The 20128-nt window shown below is 37.8% G+C and overlaps 1 protein-coding gene across 1 annotated transcript in view; it reads left to right on the forward strand.

Moving 5' to 3' along the window:
- Positions 1-6999: 6999 nt before the first annotated feature.
- LOC308224578 (connector enhancer of kinase suppressor of ras 2-like) overlaps positions 7000-20128 on the forward strand; it is a gene marked incomplete at both ends in the record, with an annotated part of 189371 nt that continues 176242 nt past the window's right edge. Inside the window, one exon of the mRNA XM_080624676.1 lies at positions 7000-7063. Coding sequence (XP_080480802.1) covers positions 7000-7063 — 64 coding nt within the window. The remainder of the gene's footprint in view (positions 7064-20128) is intronic.

Below are 20128 nucleotides of genomic sequence, written 5' to 3' on the forward strand. Positions count from 1 at the left end.
TACTAGAAGAAGGGGAAAGGCAAATAGAAATTATATTGTATACAAATGAATATGGATGTACTGACAGGAAATTAAATGTACCATAGTCATAATAATTCTTACATTTTGTTAAAATACTCTTTCTAATATTTTTTTAAAAGTAGCTAGAGTTAAGAGCCACTCAAATTTTAAAACTCATAAATGCAAAGATTTGAAGGCCAAAAAGAAGAGTTATGAAAATGTAGTCTGATCTACACAATACCTACGTAATACAGACCACTGATCCACGTGTAATGATTCTGGCATCACACTGACAATTTCTGGTGAGCTGGAACATATTTTAGAAGGAGATTGTCCACTTTTGCTTTCAGAAATCCCCACGTTGACCCTGTGACTGTTGATTCTGTAAGCCCCATGTTTTGGGAAACTGAGGGTGAATCCATTTTGAGCACAGAATCATCTTCCCAATGCAACAGGATCCCCTCAGAAGGTAGCAAGTCATATGAGGCTCAGACAGACTTGCTCTAAGATGTTTTCCTGTTCCTCCCTAGTTTAGTTACACTAGCCAGCCAGTTCTGAATTTAGCAGAATTTTATAGTAATTCCTAGAGGAATTCTGTGTAGAAAAATGATAACAAAGGATTTTGCTGCTGTTTTTCCTTGTTTACCAAACTGATGATGGCAAACTGAGGAGATAAATTATGCAGATGAGGCATCTGTATTACTAATCCTCTCTTTTCCACCAGCTCAGAGTGAAGATTTGCCCAAATATCTGTATCCTCATGACGTTTACTCTTCTGCGGGGAGGAAGCTGTGATTAGCTCTGGTGGTACAAGTCTGTGTATGAAAGAATCCTTTTCCTTGGCAAGGTAGACGCATATTTGACAGGCGCTTCTTCAAGATGCTTTCTTCTTGTATCCATGCTTTAAAGATTCAAAATCCCAGTGATTCTCAGATTTGAGCGTGTCCTGTTATTTGGAGCTGTTTAGAAGACTATAAACATGTTGACAATATTAGCAAGCAGACTAAAACCAGACAATCCTGTTTCCCTTTAATACGAAAACATCTTGGTATTCTCTGCTCAGAAAAACATTTGCAGTCCTAGTCAAAGCTGCACGGAGCTCATCTTCTATGTGAATAACTAACTCCAGTTGTAACTTCACAATGTCTTTTCTAAAGTCGATGGATTTATATTAGAGAAGAACTGTGTTCTTCATGTTAATTTTTGGTATGGTTTTAGATACCTTTGATATTAATACACTTAGTGTGCATTTTAAACTCTGAATATGGCTGCAAAAAGTGATCGTTTTTTCCCAGGGATATGTAATCTGGAGAATTCATCCTACATAAACTACTGCTGACGTCAAGGAATTGTAACATTGAAGGGCAATTCCAGGAGGGATGGAGGAGGAGAAAGATATGATAAAAGCGATGGCAAGATAGGATGAAATTTGCACCTCCCCTGTCCATACTACTTATGTTTTGTGGCTGAATAGAGGACTTCAGTCTCAAGAGGTGTCAAGGTAGGAGCTTTTGTGAACACTAAAATATGCTAAGAAAAACCATTCCATAAAACCATCTCAGCAATGTCAAGACATACTTTTTAGTAAGTGATTATGAAATAATTTCTCCCTAGTCCTAAAAAACTGAGTATTTCTTGCATTTTTGCGATCTAGCCCTGATTTCCAAACCGTTTGTTAAGGGTGTTTTAACACCAAATTAATGTAAAGTATCATATATTATCACCAACAGACATTAATAAAACAGTTATATCACCAAATGGAGTGTGAAAAATATAAATTTCTAATGAAGCTCCATGTAAAACTGGCATATGAATACAATATCTGTGACTGAGCTGCAGACGCTACAATGAGCTTCTATGAAAAAGGTACTACAAAATGTTGTAACAATAAAATCAGCAGTCAAACTGAACTGTTTGCTTCCTGGTTTTTTTAAGCCAAAATGTTCCTGCTTTCAAAGTTCAAAATCTTCATGAACTTCACCTTGCTGAGAGTCGACGCAGGTGAAATCCCAGGGAGATGCTTCCAGCCATCATTGCAGCCTAGTCAATGGAGAAAAATCTTGCAGGTGAAACAAACTGACGGCCTACAAAAGGGAAGGTGATGGGTGTTTTGCACAGCTTTGTGCTTACTCCTGGCAGGTTCCTGGCTTGCACAGATGAGTGTGGTGCCAGTAGATGGCACTCCAGAACGTGTAACACCAGCACTGGGTCTGCGGTCTGGCTGGATGCGGGCAATGGCCTCCAATGGCCACCCCTTGCGCTCTGTTGGAGTCGAGATACTCGGAGAAAGAAGAATAAGAGCTAATGCCTCCACAGGGCTAAATACCTCCCAGCACCAGCTGGTGTTGTATCTTCTCCAACATATGCTCACTTTGTATATCCAACCTATTTCAAAAGCAGTAGGACAGACCTATCATGCAGCACGTTACTGTTAACCCTTGTCTTACTCTTCTTTACAGCCCTTGTAGGGGATTCTCAAAGCACACGAAGCTTCCTCCAACTCTTCTGAACTTAGGTGAGGACAGTCAAACCCCAACCTTTCAGTTTGTAAACACAGGGTAAATTAAGGCAAAGGTTTATCATGAAATAGCCTATCGCCACTGTGAGCCAGGTTTTTTGTTCCTTGTAGCACATGTTTTATTGTGTCATACAAATTCACCAAAGGCAATATTTTGCCCTGCATCTTTGAAACAGAAGTCTTGAGAGTTATGATGCAAAGAAGAGATGGCCTGAAAGCAGCACCAGGCAGAACCCAGCTTAGAACAGAACTGAGCAAAACTAATATCTTCTGTTCTTCAAAAATGTTCTTTTCCACACAAAATGGCTGTACAATTCGTGAATGTTACATGATAAAAAAATTTCATTATAATCAGGAGTTCAATGGTCATTTCCATAGAGATTTTGCTTGTATTTTCATTAATAATATAAATTATGGATATACTAAGATATAACATTACATACCACTTTTTCAGGGCATTCATGACTTAATTAATCTGAAACTGCATGCTTATGTTTTCCATAAAGTCTATCGAATGCAATGTCAAGATTTTTCTTAAACTAATCTGCTTATAAAGCACTTATTTCAGAACATGCAGGCTATTTCTTCATCAAAGAATATGAGAATAATTGTTATCAAATTAAAAATGCAAGAAATATATGATTGCTCTCAGTGTTATACTGTGTTACCAGGTTTGAGCACAATCATTAACAGGAAAGTTATCGCTGGCCATGAAATACACACGAATGTTTAACTGCTGCCCACAGTGACCATGAAAATGCAGAGAATGATGATTTAATTAATAATCCCAGAGATACCAAGCAGTGCTCAAAAACTAAAGAACTACCAGCATTACTGCTGTGAAGAAGGAGAGACTCAGAACATTTCCACCAGTATGCTCAGCCTTATGCCTTTGCTGTCAAAGATGATAGCAGAGATTATGTCTTGGAATCACCAGATTATTTCACATAGGCCTTCGACAGCAATGTTGCATCATATAGTGAAGGGTCTGCTTCCTTTCTCTGTTTCAAATGCCTTACTTTGCTCCTATGCTTAGGCAGACTTCAGTCAGAAAGTATTTCTCATTTACATGACCTAGATAGAATAATAGTGAGAAAGATGTTCCTTGATCTTTTTTTCTCTTGATTTGCTATATTCAGCCCGGAAGGAAAACAGAGTCATGGGAGCGCATTGTTTCTTTTATGTTGGTATTAGGAAGCAGTGCTAGGTAGATTGCGGGACAGATCTAGGCAGAAGCCTTGCAAGAAATGGACAGAAAACCACATGGAATGGCTTTAGGGATTACACAGTTTTGCTTATTTTTTAAAAAAAGTTTCTTGTTTAGTGACTTTTCAAACTTGATTTTACTACAGTGACCTGGAGCTGACAATAACTGTAAGGTCAGTGATTTAACTCTAGCATAGCTATGTTTACAACCGTGTCAGTAATAAGGACGATACCTCAGTGCAATGGGTGTCTTAGTCCATGATTACTCATTTCAGAGTCATTACCTCAGCTGGCATACTGGACAACCTATATTAAAAAGTGCTATGAACTTACTTGAACTGTTATGGAAATAGTCTGAACACATCTTGACTCCATTTGGCCTTAGCTATTTCTCTGTTGTATCCATTACTGAGATCTGTGGCCCATCACAGGCTCCTTTTCTGATCTAGACAGATGTTTCTGTGACATTCTCATATGGCAGGGTATGAGAAAGAATTCTTTCTTGAACTAACAAAGCAAGAAGCAGAGGAAATACCCAGGTGCAATTGTCCATGGGCTGCCATGATGAACATACCCATGAGGCAAGTTAAAGGAACATTTGCCTGGGTTTAGAATGATTTGTGACAAGCCATGGCTATGTGCACCGAACTATGCAACGATAATGAAGCTGAATAAAACATCCACTCAGGAAGGAAAGAAACAGAGTTTCTATACAGAGTTATATATATATATATATATATATTAGTTATATATATAGAGAGAGTTATATATATATTAGTTATATATATAGAGAGAGTTATATATATATATATAAACAGAGTTTCTCTGTTTACTATAAAACAGAGTTTTTAGCAACTTTAAATATTTTATTCCAAGAAGTAGAAGGAAAAGTAGACAGTTGTCCATAAGGCTGTAGAATCCCCAAATACAGACAAACTGTGACTAGCAATAACAACGAAAAGGAGATCATCTAGTAGTTAAGATCTTTCAGATAAATGTCACTGCTGAAGCATGTTGGTGCATAACAGGATGAATAAATGAAAACACAAACCGTCTTTGTGGTGAGGAGCCTCAGGAACAGGACATGAAAAAGTTTTTAGAAGTTCTTATCCTGAAAATGGAAGGACCGATTCCAAAACAATGGGTTTGGGCCACTTGTCATGCAAGTGCAATTAACATAGATGGAAGTATGCCCACTGACACCGGGGGCATACTTCCACACAATCACCGGCACTGATGGGCTTGAATTCAGCCTCCATCCTCTTTCAAAAATATGTCAATATATATAAAAAGTCTATCCAGTCAAACATGGGTAGGAAATGTGAGACAAAAAGGCCTTGACAGAACAACTGCCCAATTGCAGGAATTAGGGAAATAATCCAAGCAATCATGAATGAAGATTATTTCATGTAATTGTGTCCAAATATTAAATTCATACAAAATACAGCTTAGCTCAAATTCTTCCATGCTTGTCTTGAACTTGAAAGAACTTAAGAGAGGTGATCATTGGGAGAAAAAGAATTTAAGAAAGCCTGGCCCCCATGCAAACAGCTTGTTTGGTTTCCAGTCTCCAAGCTAACAGAACTATTTATTCTGCATATCTCAATTCTAGCCCACTATCATATAGAGAAAGAAGTATTGTGCATTTGAAATCTTTGTCATTATTATGTCTGCTGTAAACAGCTATTTAGACAGAACTATAGCTACTGAAAGTGATCTCCCAAAACTCATAGAGGAAACTGACATGCTCTCTCTTGAAGGAGAATTGACATGAGTCCTTTTATAAAGGAGATCTGTGCTCTGAGCACTCAAAATACATCATAGAATCTAATCATACTACTTCCCAAAGCAAAAGAAAAATAAGAAAGGATAGAGTGCACCACTGAACTGAGAGTGGTGCATCTCTTTGGAAACATTTTTGGGGGGGATGCCTGTCTGCATCCTTATTTATATAGACTTAAAGAACCTTGAAACAGTATGGCATAAATACTGCATTTGTATTTTATGTTCCCTCATATGAGAGAGAGAGGAGAGATCTCAGCCTGCGTAAATGAACACAGCCCTCATGGAATGAGGCAGACATGGTAATGATATCATCTTCTTACCCTGATGTGCTCGTGGAACTTGGAGTAGTGCAGGATGAACAGATGAAAGATTACTGAAAAGGAAGGTGGAACTGCTTTGTTCTGCCTTTTTTTCCTGGAATCTGAGTTTCTCCCCTGAAGATAAAAGAGTGGGGATGCATATCTCAGACAATGGATCATACAGAAAGCATGCATCTATTCAGCGACATGATGCAGAACTTGTGCTTCATGAGGTGCAAAGAGTCACAAATGAGTCCAAAATGGGCTGTTTGGTACATCTCATTGCAATGTTTCACCTTCATCTTATGGAAGGATAGCAAAATTCAGTATTAGGAATATTTAAACATTGTTTTCCTCCCTAAAAAAAGAGAGGTTGCCTAATAGTCCCACTGCTTTGAATTAAAATACTTGCTATACTTGTCTGTATTAAAGTGCTGTAGTAGTAAAAATTGACTCTTCCATGCTGTCATTTTTTCACTATAAAATGAGCAGCTCATAGGAGGAAATATATTGGCTCTAAATGTGGCCAGAAAGAAGAGTTTTCTTCCAATAGTTTTTTTCTTGGGTAAGACTTTTCATACTGTGTTTGACATTCTGAATTACATGATTATGTAGTAGAAGACTCCAGCAACATTTTGTATTGTAGAGATGGAGATGCTCAGCATTTTGCCAGATGCCAAGTGATATTCTGACAGTTATCTTTTCACTTTAAACTGAGTGACAGCATATTCACAATGAAGCCAAGACAATCTGCTATCAAGTTACAGTAACGATATTTTCCCTGATGAAGATCCCAGAGCTTGTTGGAATAAAGCTCCTTAAAACTCAGTGTCTGGAATAGCTCCAGCTTGAATTGCTCTCTGTGTAATATCATTTTATATTTGTGCCAGTCTAATAAGTAGATCACTGGGTAGAGGCTTTGGTAAGTAAGTCTATACGTACTGCACCATTTCCCGGCTCTGTGCTCCAGTGTGTTGCAGGCTGTGTGCAGTGGGGGAGGTGCCAGCGCTGATCAAGCAGTGTAATTTTATACATTACTGAATCAGTGCAGGAGAAACCTGGAGGGACAAAGCATCATCTTCTCTTTGAACTGCACTGTAAAATCCTACAGCTCTCTTAGCCTAGCCATGCTTTGATACATTTTTTCTCTCCTTTTTCTGATTTTGGTGTGAATGATAAAGTGATCTGATGATGGCTCTTGTTATGGAACCTATTAGCAAGTGGACGCCCAAGCAAGTAGTGGATTGGATGAAAGGTACGATCATTTATTACCATGTATTGTCTGTACTTTGGATCCTTGCAATTTACATATTTGCTTTTGTATTCTTTGTTTTGGGAAGAGTTTATTCAGTTTGAATCATCTGTATGCTGCTTTGCACAGTAGTTTTAAAGACACAACTGAGCAGAGAGGCTGTTTCGGCTGTGCAGAATGTTGTTGGAATTTCTGCCGAGAACTGAGTAGGGATCAAATGCATTTGTTGCTAAAGGCAGACATAAAGTGTTTGTGTCTCGTGGCTCCATTATGCATTGCACAGTGTAACATTAGTATGTTTGGTTGCTTTAAATTTGCCCTGATTAGGTCTGTTTTGCTCATATCAGGTGATCTGATGCAGTGCCTGTGCAGCACTTGTGTGTAGTTTTAGGGTACCACAAGGAGCATAAGGTGCCAGTGGCTGGATGAGGAATTCTGCTTCTTTATTGACATGATGTCACATTAGTCCTGATGTGTTCACGCTTCCCAGCTGCTCCTGCTCGTGCCGCTGCCGTGTCCAGCACACCCGGTCCCCATCCGTCACTGGTACCGTGGACAGTGCAGCCCCTGCCGTGCGTGGGGTGCGCAGGGGGGAGCACGCAGGGCTGAGCTTGGCTTCACTGGGAAAACTCTTCCCGGTAACTTGACAGGAACGATGATTTCCCTGCACATTTGCAGTTTCACAACACAGCCATAACCTGTGACATGTTTTGCCTCACAATGCTCGGCTGTGCTGCAAACAGATTGGATTGGATGGGAGGGTGAGGAATTGTTCATGATGATGAGTGGTTTAAATTTCTCCAGTGTGGGGAAAAATGTATTTCCATGGTAGGATGCATTAGTGTTGTTATTCATGACTTCTGATGAGCTGTCTGTCTTAGAGGCAAATAATTTCTGCTCCATTATATAAGGAGAAGAGGTGCAAATTCTGGGTTTATGTTACGCATTTCTGTAATGTGATTACTGAGCTTATTAGAGGGTTGAGTCAGATGCCCACTGTAATATCCTTAAAGCTTTCAAAGTATTATCATTATTAAGAGAACGGTTCTAATTTCATTTTGCTGAGATGCATCTCCGTGCTTAACTGAAATTGGGCTCTTTAGGTGTTTATCAGACACATTACAATTATGAGCAAAGTGTTCTTTTACAAGTATATAGTATTATGAAGCAAATGATATCTTGGGGAATGTATGGAGTTTTTCTCAGGTGTTTGTGAGCTCAGGTTATTTGGGAGGTCTTAAGCAGGTCATCAGGAAGGATCCTGAAACTGTTTAGATACAAGACATTCCCGTTCTCCAATGTCATTACTTGAAATCAAATCCTAATGTACATGCAGAGGAGAGTTTTCAGTACATACAAGATTTAAAAAGTGGGCAGGTAATCATGCAATTTTAGCTCATGACTTCAATTATAGCGTAAATTAAATGTCAAACTGTGTATAAGACTTGTTGCTAATTTAAAAATACTTCCTGCTGCCTTTTTACCCTTTACTAATTTACCCTAACTGATTACATCTCGGTTAACATGAACCCATAACATCTGTAGTGCATACCATGGGAAGCAAGAAGATCACACAAACAAAAGGTTTTAAAATGTATGGAGTTGCCTGACAGTAAAATTTGTATACAAGACTGCATCCATGGGGATGTGTGGAGTCAGTGATATCTGTGTGCCTCTGGGTTTCAGCATAAATAAGGATAATGCGATGAACATTAAAGTATTTATAAGAGAAGTGTGTTCCTTGGTAACATGGGTGCTACACATCCACAAACATAAAAGTTGCCCATTTATCCATTTTTACCATGCTAATATTGCAAGCCCTTCTTTTATCCTGGTGTTTACCTATATAAATGCATACTCCAGCTGTAGCCAAAGAAAAGCCCTAACACACATAAGTGGAAGCGTACCAGAGTTAGTTCCAAACTACTTGTAAATACCTCACTTTACAAATAATGCCCAGTTGTGGCCACTGGTTGCCTGTAATTTACATATATTCTGTATGTCAGCTCTGTTAGCTGTAGTCATTCTGCTAAGTAGCTATTAATGCATTGGAGAGGTCAAAATCTGCACAGGTAGTAATTTTCAAGTGATAAGATAGCTTTTATGTGTGTCTTCTATACTGAAGGGTACAATTCTTTGACAGTGTTACAAAGTTAAAGACATTTTAGGAAAATTATCACGCCATGAATGTGGAGTGTTACCTCTACTACTGATAGCAACATGTTAACAAACAATGTGACAAATATGGCAAGTGTAATGTGCCTTTTTTTGGCTTAAAACTACGGAGTCAATTAGCTTTATTTGCAACGGGAAAATTTCATAGGGGAATTATAGTAATATGCCTTTTAAACTTGAATGTATCAGATTATTTAAGCTATCGTAGTTTATTTATAAAAGCTGTTAGCAAAGTACATGTTTTTAAATCAAATAGCAGTGAGTACCAGCAACATCAAATAATTGAAGAGAAATGAGAGAACGTCACAAAAATGGTAGTGATGTTTTGAGACCTGGCTGCCCAGAATGGGTTCTTGTTCCAGTGTTCTGTTACCAGAAGTAGCTGTAGCCTAAGCCCCAACCAGGAGGGGACACCCTTCTCATCTCTTCTTCCTTAAGCAAACATTACCTGCCAAAAAAGTAAAAACTGGTAGGGTTAAAGGAACATTATTATGACAAGCTGGCATCTTGTATTTACCCACAGTTCCTTTCTCAGGAATGCATTCAACTGGAATTCAGCGTGGGAACTGTGGACAACCTGAAAAGGCCATGGAAGTCTTTCAAAATTGATTCTTGAGGTTTACAGAGGATCTAGAAGTTAAGGCTCCAGATAACTTGGTGCTAAAAAATTGTCTCCATACTAACATATTCAGTGAAGTTTAGCAAATACACAGCAGAAGTCACTGTGGTTAAAAGGAGAGTTTTCAAAGGAGTGGAAAATGTTAATTGTGAAGATATTTTTAGCAACAGTTTTCAGGCACTATTTTTTTTACTCCCAGATTTCCTAAAATTTTAGATTTCTCTAAATGTTTTTTGCTTCAGAAATAAGGAAGTGTTTCTTCTGGAATATAGCCATTTCTTACATAACTCAATTTTTTCCTGGGGATATCTACTATGGACCCAAAAGGCATTTTAAGAGAAAGAACTTTGCCTTGCTCAAATTCCATTGTGGAACTGTTGGGAAATAAATATAGCCATAAAGCTTTCAAGTACATTAAGAATCAGAGTGGTTTTCTAACTTGGTCAGTTTTTCCTGTGATTTAGCTTAACATATTAATGTGACACTTTAACATTTACATCTGTAAGCTTCTACCTGCAGACTTCAATTGCTTTTTGGCCTATGAACTTTCTGTGAAAGTGGGCAACACTTTGCCGTTGCCAAGAGGTTATCAGAGTGAGCGCTTCTAAACCAAAGGCCGGCTGCTTTTATATGCATGTACTCTGGAAGGTGATCCTGTACAGAATTTTGGGGGCTTGGGGCACAGAAGGGAGGTATGATGCCTTACTGCTGCCTCTGATTTGCACTTAGAATTAGTAAAAGCATGATAGTTTGTGTTTTCATTTCAGGCTGTAGATGGTGTTCTCTGTACTAATGCATATAACAGAATTTACGAGTTTGTACTTCCTAAGTGAAGCAGTTTACAAGTAGGTCATTTAAAATGTGAACTCATTTACAGTGAAGTGATGCGTCTTTCCAACCAAATACTAACTTTCCCAAACAATGCAATGCAATGAAATGAAATACAATGAAATAAAGCTGTGACTTTGGGGGAATGGAATGTTATTAAACAGCTGAAAAATAAAAATAAGAAACCAGTTGTTTCTTAAGTTCCTGTAAGTAATAACTCCACATGGAGTCAGTTATTCAAAGTCGTGGGGACTGACAAAACAGCCTGCAGTGGCGGTTTCTCTCATACTGTATGCTCAGCTTTGGATACTCATTTCACAACTGCAAGGTGGGTTTTTTCCCCTTTAAATCCAGAATTTCTCCACTCTCAACAGGAGATGCAGAAATGAAAAAATAAAAATTAATTCAGTTGGTAAACTGACTAAGTGTGCTGCACTGATCCTGTGCAGAATAATTATATGTTTAGCTGAAGGGTTTTCCTTAGCATGTAATTCCCTGATTTCAAGCTGGCTCATAAAAGAGAAAGGAAGGAAGGGAGGGGGGAGCTGAGAGCAAGGCAGCTGATGACGTGAGTGGACTTGTTAGCATTCATGTCACGCAGGGCTCCGGCAAACCCCTTCTCAGTCTTCCTTTGCTTTTCGTTTGATCGCTACCTGTTCTGTAGCAATGTCGTAACCAGGGAGTCTCCCTCTATTTGCAGAACGTAATACATAAAATCTTACAGCATGCTGGAAACACAGCTAAATGTGATGAGCTGCCGCAAAGGCAGCCTTGTAGGTACTGAGCTGGATGATACTTGGCTTCCTTGGTCTCCCTTCATGACCTTAGAATCCCATAATACAAGAACTCGACTTCACAAGGTACAATTTGAAACTCGAGTGGTTAACCCAGGTCATATCTTATTTAGAAAAATGTGGGGTTTATAACATTGTTTCAGTTCTTTCTGAAGACAAATAGGTTTGGAAGAGAACTGAGAGCCACAAATAGGGACGCCCTCAGAATTAGCTTTGAATTTTCAAGCAGTTCCAGTGTAAAGGTTTCACCATTTTCTTTCTACTCTCACCAATTTCAAAACTGAAAAAAACAATTTACTGTTGTGTCTCCCTCTTGAAGGACTGTGTTCCACTTGTACTACATTTCCAGTTGTCATTAGAAAGTCACTGAACCAGAATTGTCTGCAGTTCCTTTCCAATTCCTCTGACAAGTTTCAGACTGCAGTACGTTTTAGATATAAGTTTTGGCAACAATTACTCTGTTGAATGTTGTAAACTGCTTGCTTTAAAAAGGTCAGCAGAGCACACCTCAGAGTTAAATGCTTTGCAATGTTGGTGGTTAAGATCAGATTTCAATAAACAGACATAGGTACAGCTAAGTGTTGGAATAAGCTGTCTGGGCAGGTTTGGCTGTTTCCTTTGTAGGAGATGTCGAGCACAACTAAGAAGAGCTCAGACAAACATCCCTCTGGAATGGCTTATTTGCCCAATCTGTCCACAGCAGAATGGCCTAATGTCTTCTCAAAGCTTCTGCAACTCAGGCGAGATCTTGGGATGGTTTCTTGCATATGTATGACCCTCATCTTTGAAATACGTGACAGAGTTCTGAAGAGATTACAGCTCTAGCTTCCTTCTGGATATTTCATGGTTCGTATTTTCCAGAATACCTTTGTGAGAAGCTTATCCTAGCTGCAGACATAGGTAGACAGCTGGGATGAATCTGCATTTCAGATATTCTGAGAACTAGTCTCAATGGGAAAATTGCACTGGGGGAAAACTACAACTTATTTAGGAGAGTATATGAAAAAAATCATTCACAAACTGTAATCTGAAAGCTCAAGATTACAGCTCACTTTTTCTTGCAAAGGGAGCCTAGTGCAGGTGAGTTGTTCTTTCATGATGAGTAAATATGACGTAAGGATACGTTGCATTTTGCTTTATTCTCTTTCACTTAATTTTTTATTTTCTTTATTTTTAATTCTCATTTCTTCTAAAATACCTGCATTAATACTAACAATTAATATTTATAAAAGTTACTGGCAAACCATGTTTTTATTACCACCTACTGTACACATGGAAAATAAAAGCAGATGTAGTCAATATTGACTATAAATTGTAAGCAATATAGGTATATGCATTATATTTAGACATGGCAGGAAAAATATTAAACTCTAGTTGAAGCCTAACAAAATCAAGTCAGACACAAAGTATTCAAGATCAAGTCAATACTCTGTTCCAAATGTCTAAAGTTCAAAAATCTTACTGTTGTATTTTATAAGAAGCTGGTGGCGTAGCCTCCTGAGAACAGAAGACATGATATTCATAGAGTTTCAGCACCAGAAGCAAATATATACCCATTCCACTTTTATTAACATTTTACAAAAGCCCCATTCCTTTCAACCTAAGAGATCAAGATATCATACAGAGCCTAGAAGACCCAGTACCTTCAAGGCTTTAACTATCTTTACTTTGAATTCAACCTTTGTTCTACTGGCAGCCTGGAGAGACAGCCTAACACTTTGCTGAGTCCATTACTCCATTTTCCGCCTTCCCAGTAACCATGCAGCCATATTTAGAGTTACAGTAAGCTGACCTACAAACTGGGTAGAGTATTGTACAAAGACCCCTATATACCAGGTCTACCTGTAATACTCCATGGAAATTATTCAGCTGAGGTATTTCTGCATCCCTATCACTATTACCTCATTTTTACTAGCACCTTTTGGGGGACCAATTAAAAATTGGTCTATATATCTTCCAAGAACCAAATGGATTAGCACTATCTCCGTAAAATGTTTCAGCAACATTTAGCAATTTAATGGTCTAGATCTGTTATCTGGAGATTTAGAAATACATTCTAAAATTTCCCTAACTGTAAAGCAGATACATTCAGATCTTTTAAAGAAATGTAATCCTGCAGTTCTGCTTGCAGAGAAAAATCTGAGCTGACTGAATGTCTCTTAAGTCACATCTATCAAGTCTAACTAATCTTCCAGGTCATTATATAAATAAATATACTTTATTGTCTTGAACCTTAATATAGGCAGTCAGACACAAATGTCATGCATTGCTGCGTCTTGTAACCTTACTGCATGTTCTTAAAACACATGATGCAAATCCTCAACCTTCTTCAGATTCTGAGCATTACAGGGAGAGCAGAGTGGCAATGAGATGAGATCAGCCTTCTCCACATCGTCACTATTTGCAATCTATCCTATTAGGAAGCAAAATTCAGAATAAATTGGATCCTGTGAATGACACATTCACATTAAATGAGGGACTGTATGTCAAGAAACTGCAAAGATACTGGATCCTGCTGACCCATAATATACTTCCATGATTTCTTCCCAGACAGAATCCTGATAACATGTTCTTGCCCTAATAATTCTGGATCCTAAATTTTTGTTTGCTTTGACAACACACATACACATTGAGAATTCTGTGTGTAACACATCAGAGTCACTTTTACAAGTTTATAAAATGTATATTTCTCAGAAAAATAGTAGAAGATCTCAGTATTGCAGTATTCCTGGCTACCAGAGTTGGAAAGCAGTTTTAGAAACATTACACTTTGCAGAAAAATACGTTCTGAGTAGCATTTTAGTGCATGCTAGCGACATGCTGTCTAGACAGTAGAGAGTCAGGCAAAATTCTGTTCCCGTTCTCATGTCTCCAAACCAGTGGGAAGGCAGCTGCATGCTTTCTGGGTCTTTCCCCAAGGTATTCGGTCAGATGAATGCTTCATGTGCTTGAGTAAAGAAGTATTCCTACCTAATGAAATTTCCGTACATGTCCTTCTGATAGGTTTAATGTCTTGCATTTCTATTTGTGATGAAAGAAAAAAGGCATGAGGTACAATAAATATTACAACGCTTGCATAAGCCAGGAAACTAAAAAGTATGTTGCAATTTGTCCTGAGGTGCTTTATGCACCTACAAAGCTTTAAAAGGTAAAAAGGAAAGAATTTATCCTTTTAATGCCATTCTGTCTGAGAACAGCTATCCTGCCATGCTGACAGAAATGGAGGTTGTAGTCCTGCTGGGGAAATTAGTGGCACCATTGATACTAAATGAAGTATTGCACTTGATAAATGACAACAGTATAGAATATTGCTGAGCAATAATATACATTCATCCTTTCCTCCAGAATAATTTTGTAGATACCCTCTCAATGCTATTTTTGTAGTTAAGGTTCTTTTACTGAACATGAAACTTTCCCCTGTCCCCTGATGGCGTTGTTGTGATGACAGGAGTTGGAAAGATGGAGCTTCAGGAGTTATTGTTATAGGATTCAGAGAGATATAAAAATTATAAGGTTGCATTTGTGAAGAGCTCTAGGAATGGATCAAAATGAAGTTATTTCTGATTAACTAATAGTCAAACAGCTCCCAACAAGTATCCTTGTTGACCTTCTACTCAGAAGAATTCAGTGCAATATTCAGTTTTCCTACTCAAATTCTCCTCCGACTGTTTTCCAGTAAAAATGAGTTATAAAAAGACTGTGGTACATTCCAGTTATACCGTAGGTGTACATTTAAAATAAAAAATGTAACAGACAGTAATGCTCAAAATACATTCAGCTTTATTCCCTACAGCTGTGGCCACCTTTCTCATTCTAAACATCATACAAAGCCTAGAAAAATTCTGCAGATTTCAGGAGTTCTGAAGACAGAAATTGTGTCTTCTATAACCACACTGAAGCTACTATAGCTATAGAAAGGATTAATTTGACAATCTGCTGTTTAGCTTACATAGAAAACTGCCTCTGTTTGAGTTAAAGCAGACAGTAGTGTCATCAGCCTGACAAGTCAGACATAGCAATTATCACTTGAATGAAGAGCATGTTATAGCTCTCTCTCCCCACCAGCCTGCCCTCTTTTCTTTTTGTCTCTCTCCCCTTGTTTATTCATATTACTCATTAGCAGTGTATTTCTTGTCTTTTTCATAACCAAATAGACAGTGAACACCAGATTGTGAAGAAATTCATTCATTAAAAAAGTCTAGGTCTGGCTTTATATATCTCAGAGAGGATTGGAGTGATTTGGAAATGAACAGCATTCAAAATCAAGGAGAGGTTACAAAGGGCTAGCAGTAGGCGAAAAGAGTGGAAGAAACAACGTGGGAGTGATATCTTTTCCTCCTCTGTCCCTATTATTCTTAGATCAGTGTCTGATCCCGCACAGGAGCTTTTACTGTCCTATCGTACAGAGTTCAGGTGCTATCTAAAGAGCAGACACGTCTGTGCTGTACCATGTTAACTGTCCTGACATGCAAATACTTCTTCTTTCTCAAAAGAGCAAAAACGTGTCCACGTTAAGCATTACAGATAACAGAAAGTGACATGTATGAGAAAATTTTGATCTTGAGCTTGGCAAACCAGGAGCTCTTCTGTATGTTGCAAATGTGAACAATTCCACCAGAATACTCTTTTATAAATAAAGGGTTACCATTTCAACATCCTCGAATTAAGTTGAGCAAGATGAAAACCACCTGCCTAGAGAACTCCATCACATCTTCTTGTAGCTTTGAAGTGCAGTTGCAAGAGGACATATGTTGATATTTCATTGATTCTATATTAAAAGCAAGGATGCGTCTAACTTCTCTTTCAGACTATGAAATGTTGCTTTGCTGGAAGACATGGGGGAGGTAGTTCAACAATGGCATCTATTTACAAAGTTCTTTGCAATGACTAAGAACATATACTAGATAGGAATGTGCTGCAGTTGGGCACATTCCTAAAACCAAGAAAGACATGTAGGCATCTGTTATTGATCACTCAGCATGAACAATGAGCTCATAATGAAAATGTCCTAAATTACAGAACACTAAGGAGAGATTTTAATTGCCCATTGTCAAGAGATTTTAGGTTTTTATTGCCAAGCCACACTAAGATTTTTCCTTAGTTATGCAGAAAACAACTTTATGGTTTACAGAGGCAAAATACATCCAAAGCAGAGAAAAAACACACTTTGAAAATTGCATTTGAATCACGTAGTTGGAGGGAACAGGTAGAGTAATGTAAGAGAAGTCCAGAAGTAATAGAGAAGTTTAGATTATTCACTACTTGAATGTCATATAAAAAGAAATGGATCCACTTAGTGTAGTAGCTCAGAGATGTTGTTTGTCCGGAAATAAACCTTGAAGAATGAAGAGAGCTTGTGAATAATCCACCATGGTATTTATCATTCAGAAAATGATAATTTTTCTGAATCCATATTAAAACAAGTCATGATGGTGGCACTTCCCTTTTTGTCTCAATGAAAGTACATGCTAATGTGATCGAAACAGATTCCAACAGACAGAGTTGATAGAAAGCAGTTCGTATTGCATGGTTCACTTCTGTCTTAACCAAGAATCACATTTCATCCCACAGCTTGTATTTCAGTTAAGGATAACATTGTCCTTGTACAGTTTTTACAGCAGAGTTTAAAGCTTCTGAGGTGAGAAGCATTACATAAACATAGGATCATTATCAGCATCCTGCTGCTTGTTAGGTTCTTTTCTTTTTCAGATCAAGTAACAGTCAATATTTATGACCACAGAGTAATGGAAACCTTATATACATTGTAGACTATTAACTTTTATTTAGGCTCTGGTGTCTCCCATGTAGCAGTATTTCAACATAAAACTCTGCTGTTGTATGGTTCAGGGTATTTTTGGATTGCTAAAGAGAACGTCCACAGGGACAGACAGAGTTGGTAGGGGCTGGAAGAGATATGAGAAGTTCAAACCAGAGGTTCTGAACTTTAAAGATAAGAAGTATTTCAAAAGCAACAACTCTTAATAGTGACAGGGAGACACAGTGAAATGCAGAGAACTGGCAGTTATTACCATTAGCATCTGTAGCACATGAAACTTTCATTTTGGGTGCTTGCACTTCAGAATCACAATGATTGTTCCATAGTGCAGGGAAACTGCTCCAGGAAAGAAGGTCTGGCAAGAAATGGCTTCACTGGGGAAATCGCATCTTCAAGACTGAAGCAGTTTTCTGCACACATATAGCCTATTAATCAAGAGGAAAAACTGAAGCATATTATTCATCATGTTTGCTGTGTTTGGATTTGAAGTGATGAGAATTAAAATAATGATCTTGACTATTATTATTAAGTAATATGAAATTGTTCATCTGAAGGAATAAATATGATTTGGCCTGTGAAGGTTCAGACATCTGGTACAAGCATATGGGTTGGGAATCATTAGCTAATTGTTACAAAAATACAACAAAAATGTCTTTTTAATGACAGAATCAAGTCCTTCAGGAGGACTGCTCCATGTGCTTTCCTCTTGAATTAAAGCTCCTTACTGTTCTGTCATGCCTCACAGCTCTCCAAAAGCATACGCGGTGCTTGACAAGTTATTGAGTTTACTTATTTGGAAACATGTTCAAAGTAGAACATAATTTACATATCTATTGTCAAACCCAATTTTCAGAAAATGGTTTAGATTGCACTAGGTTTTTTTGTGATGAATTGTCTTCTTTTCTAAATGTATCTATGTTGTGGATTCCTATTGCACTGCAATGTCAAGTCTTAGTATGGATTTAGTTAGTACGGATGTCCTGATGTAAGATTTGGTGCAAATGCTCAGGTGTTCACTTCTTTGAAGATGGAAGTGGGTACGTGACATAACGTGAGCTAGTGAAAGAACTGCAGCTGTATTTTGTGTGGTCCGGCAAGAAGTATAGTGGACAGGAGGAAAGACAAACAGGATGCTAATTCTGCATGATCCTTGATCTTCCCTGCTAACTTGAAAGAGTCACTCTGTGGCTGTCTTTTCCATCCATGGGCACTTAGAAAGGGACCTGTTTTGCTGAAGTGACTACCTCTTATAATAAGTATGTGCAGCATGAACATAATAAACCTTGATTCAGAAAAATCTGATGATTTTTCACCCAATGATACTGTGCCCCCAAGCCAGGATGGAGAACCGTTTCCTTGTCTAAGGCCAAACAACCTTTACAGATATCTTTGATAGGTCACTATGATACTAATTCATGTCTAAGTATTAACCAGGAATCACTTATGGAAACAAAATTAAGTCATCTGGTCATCATAAGCCTAGTACTTTGTGAACCAGAGCCTATGGAAAAATACAATATTAATTCTTTGCTCCTTTTTTTGGGCGTATTTTTATTTCATCTTTGAATTTGTTAAGTTAAAACATCTTCACAATTTATTCAACAAATACGACTTGCTGCAATCTTCTTTATGGTAGTAATTTAAGAAAAAAAGCCTTGGGCTGCATAGCATTATTAACATTGAGAATTCCTGCTGTTTCTCAGGTAGCTGTCAGTTCAGCATAAGGAAGAAGCTAATTACTGTAAGCAGGTCAGTCAGAAAGAAAACTGATGTTTTACATAGCATTTGGAAATCAGTGTCCATTGACTTCAACTGGAATTCGCCACTGCAGAAATATGTGGCTGAAAAAAGAATCTCCTGGTAAAAGTACATACTGCCAATATTTAACAATGTAATCTTACTAGGCTTGAAATTGATGTATTTCATGCCACTTAGTTCATTGGTTTGCACTAGAATGAGGCCAAGAAGAATGATGAGGAAAACAAGAAGATGTGAATAAGAAAAAATAAATAAAAGTATGTGGGTAAATATCCTCTTTCTAGATGTAACAGATTTTTTCTACAAGAGAAGTGGGTAAGAATTACAGAAAACTTCTCAGACACTGGGCAAGATCCTAAGGAATTGTACTATAATATATTCTGTATTTTTATTAAATATTTATTAATTTTAAAAGGCTTAAATTACACTTGGGAGTGTCACATCCCTTGGAATTCAAAGGCATTTAAATACTACAGTCTATTTACTTATGTTAAAGAACCACTGCTAAACAAAAAACTAAAAGAACTCTATAAAAATACTTCCTGTGCTAGATATAAATATAAAATTTCCTGTATCATGTGGTGTCCAAAAAATAATAAAGTGAAGTATTTTACTATCCAGCCTATTTTTTCCAGTGTTAAATGCTTTGATATTTCATTTTGAAGGATGCAACAGGTTAGACAATTGTACTTTGCAGCAGTTACACTGGCCTTTTAATTAATGACGGTATAGAGAGAGAGGAAAAAACTTCTTACGGGTATATGATGCCTCTTTCTCCTGTCACTCCTGCCAGTGTAAATCACGGGTACATTTTCACTATGAATCACTGCATCCAGCTGTTAACAGATTTATGCTTCGTTGCTTGCAAAACCAATCTGGTTTAGAAATAAAAGGAATTCTCTCTAATAAAATATAAAGGAAGTCCACTTTAATTCTTCATGTCAGATAATGAAAACTACTTTATTCACCCCCAGGTGACATCAACAGCATGTGCGCTGAATGGTCCACTTAAATCAATGGGACTACTTCTAGAATATGCTACTATTTAGCATATTGTTTTGTCTGTGAAGCAACAAACATCAATAGTATCTGGTGGAACTGAAGTGCCTCAATGGAAA

This window comes from Psittacula echo (genome assembly GCF_963264785.1).
Source record: "Psittacula echo genome assembly, chromosome: 8".
In the NCBI taxonomy this organism is placed as follows: Eukaryota; Metazoa; Chordata; class Aves; order Psittaciformes; family Psittacidae; genus Psittacula; species Psittacula echo.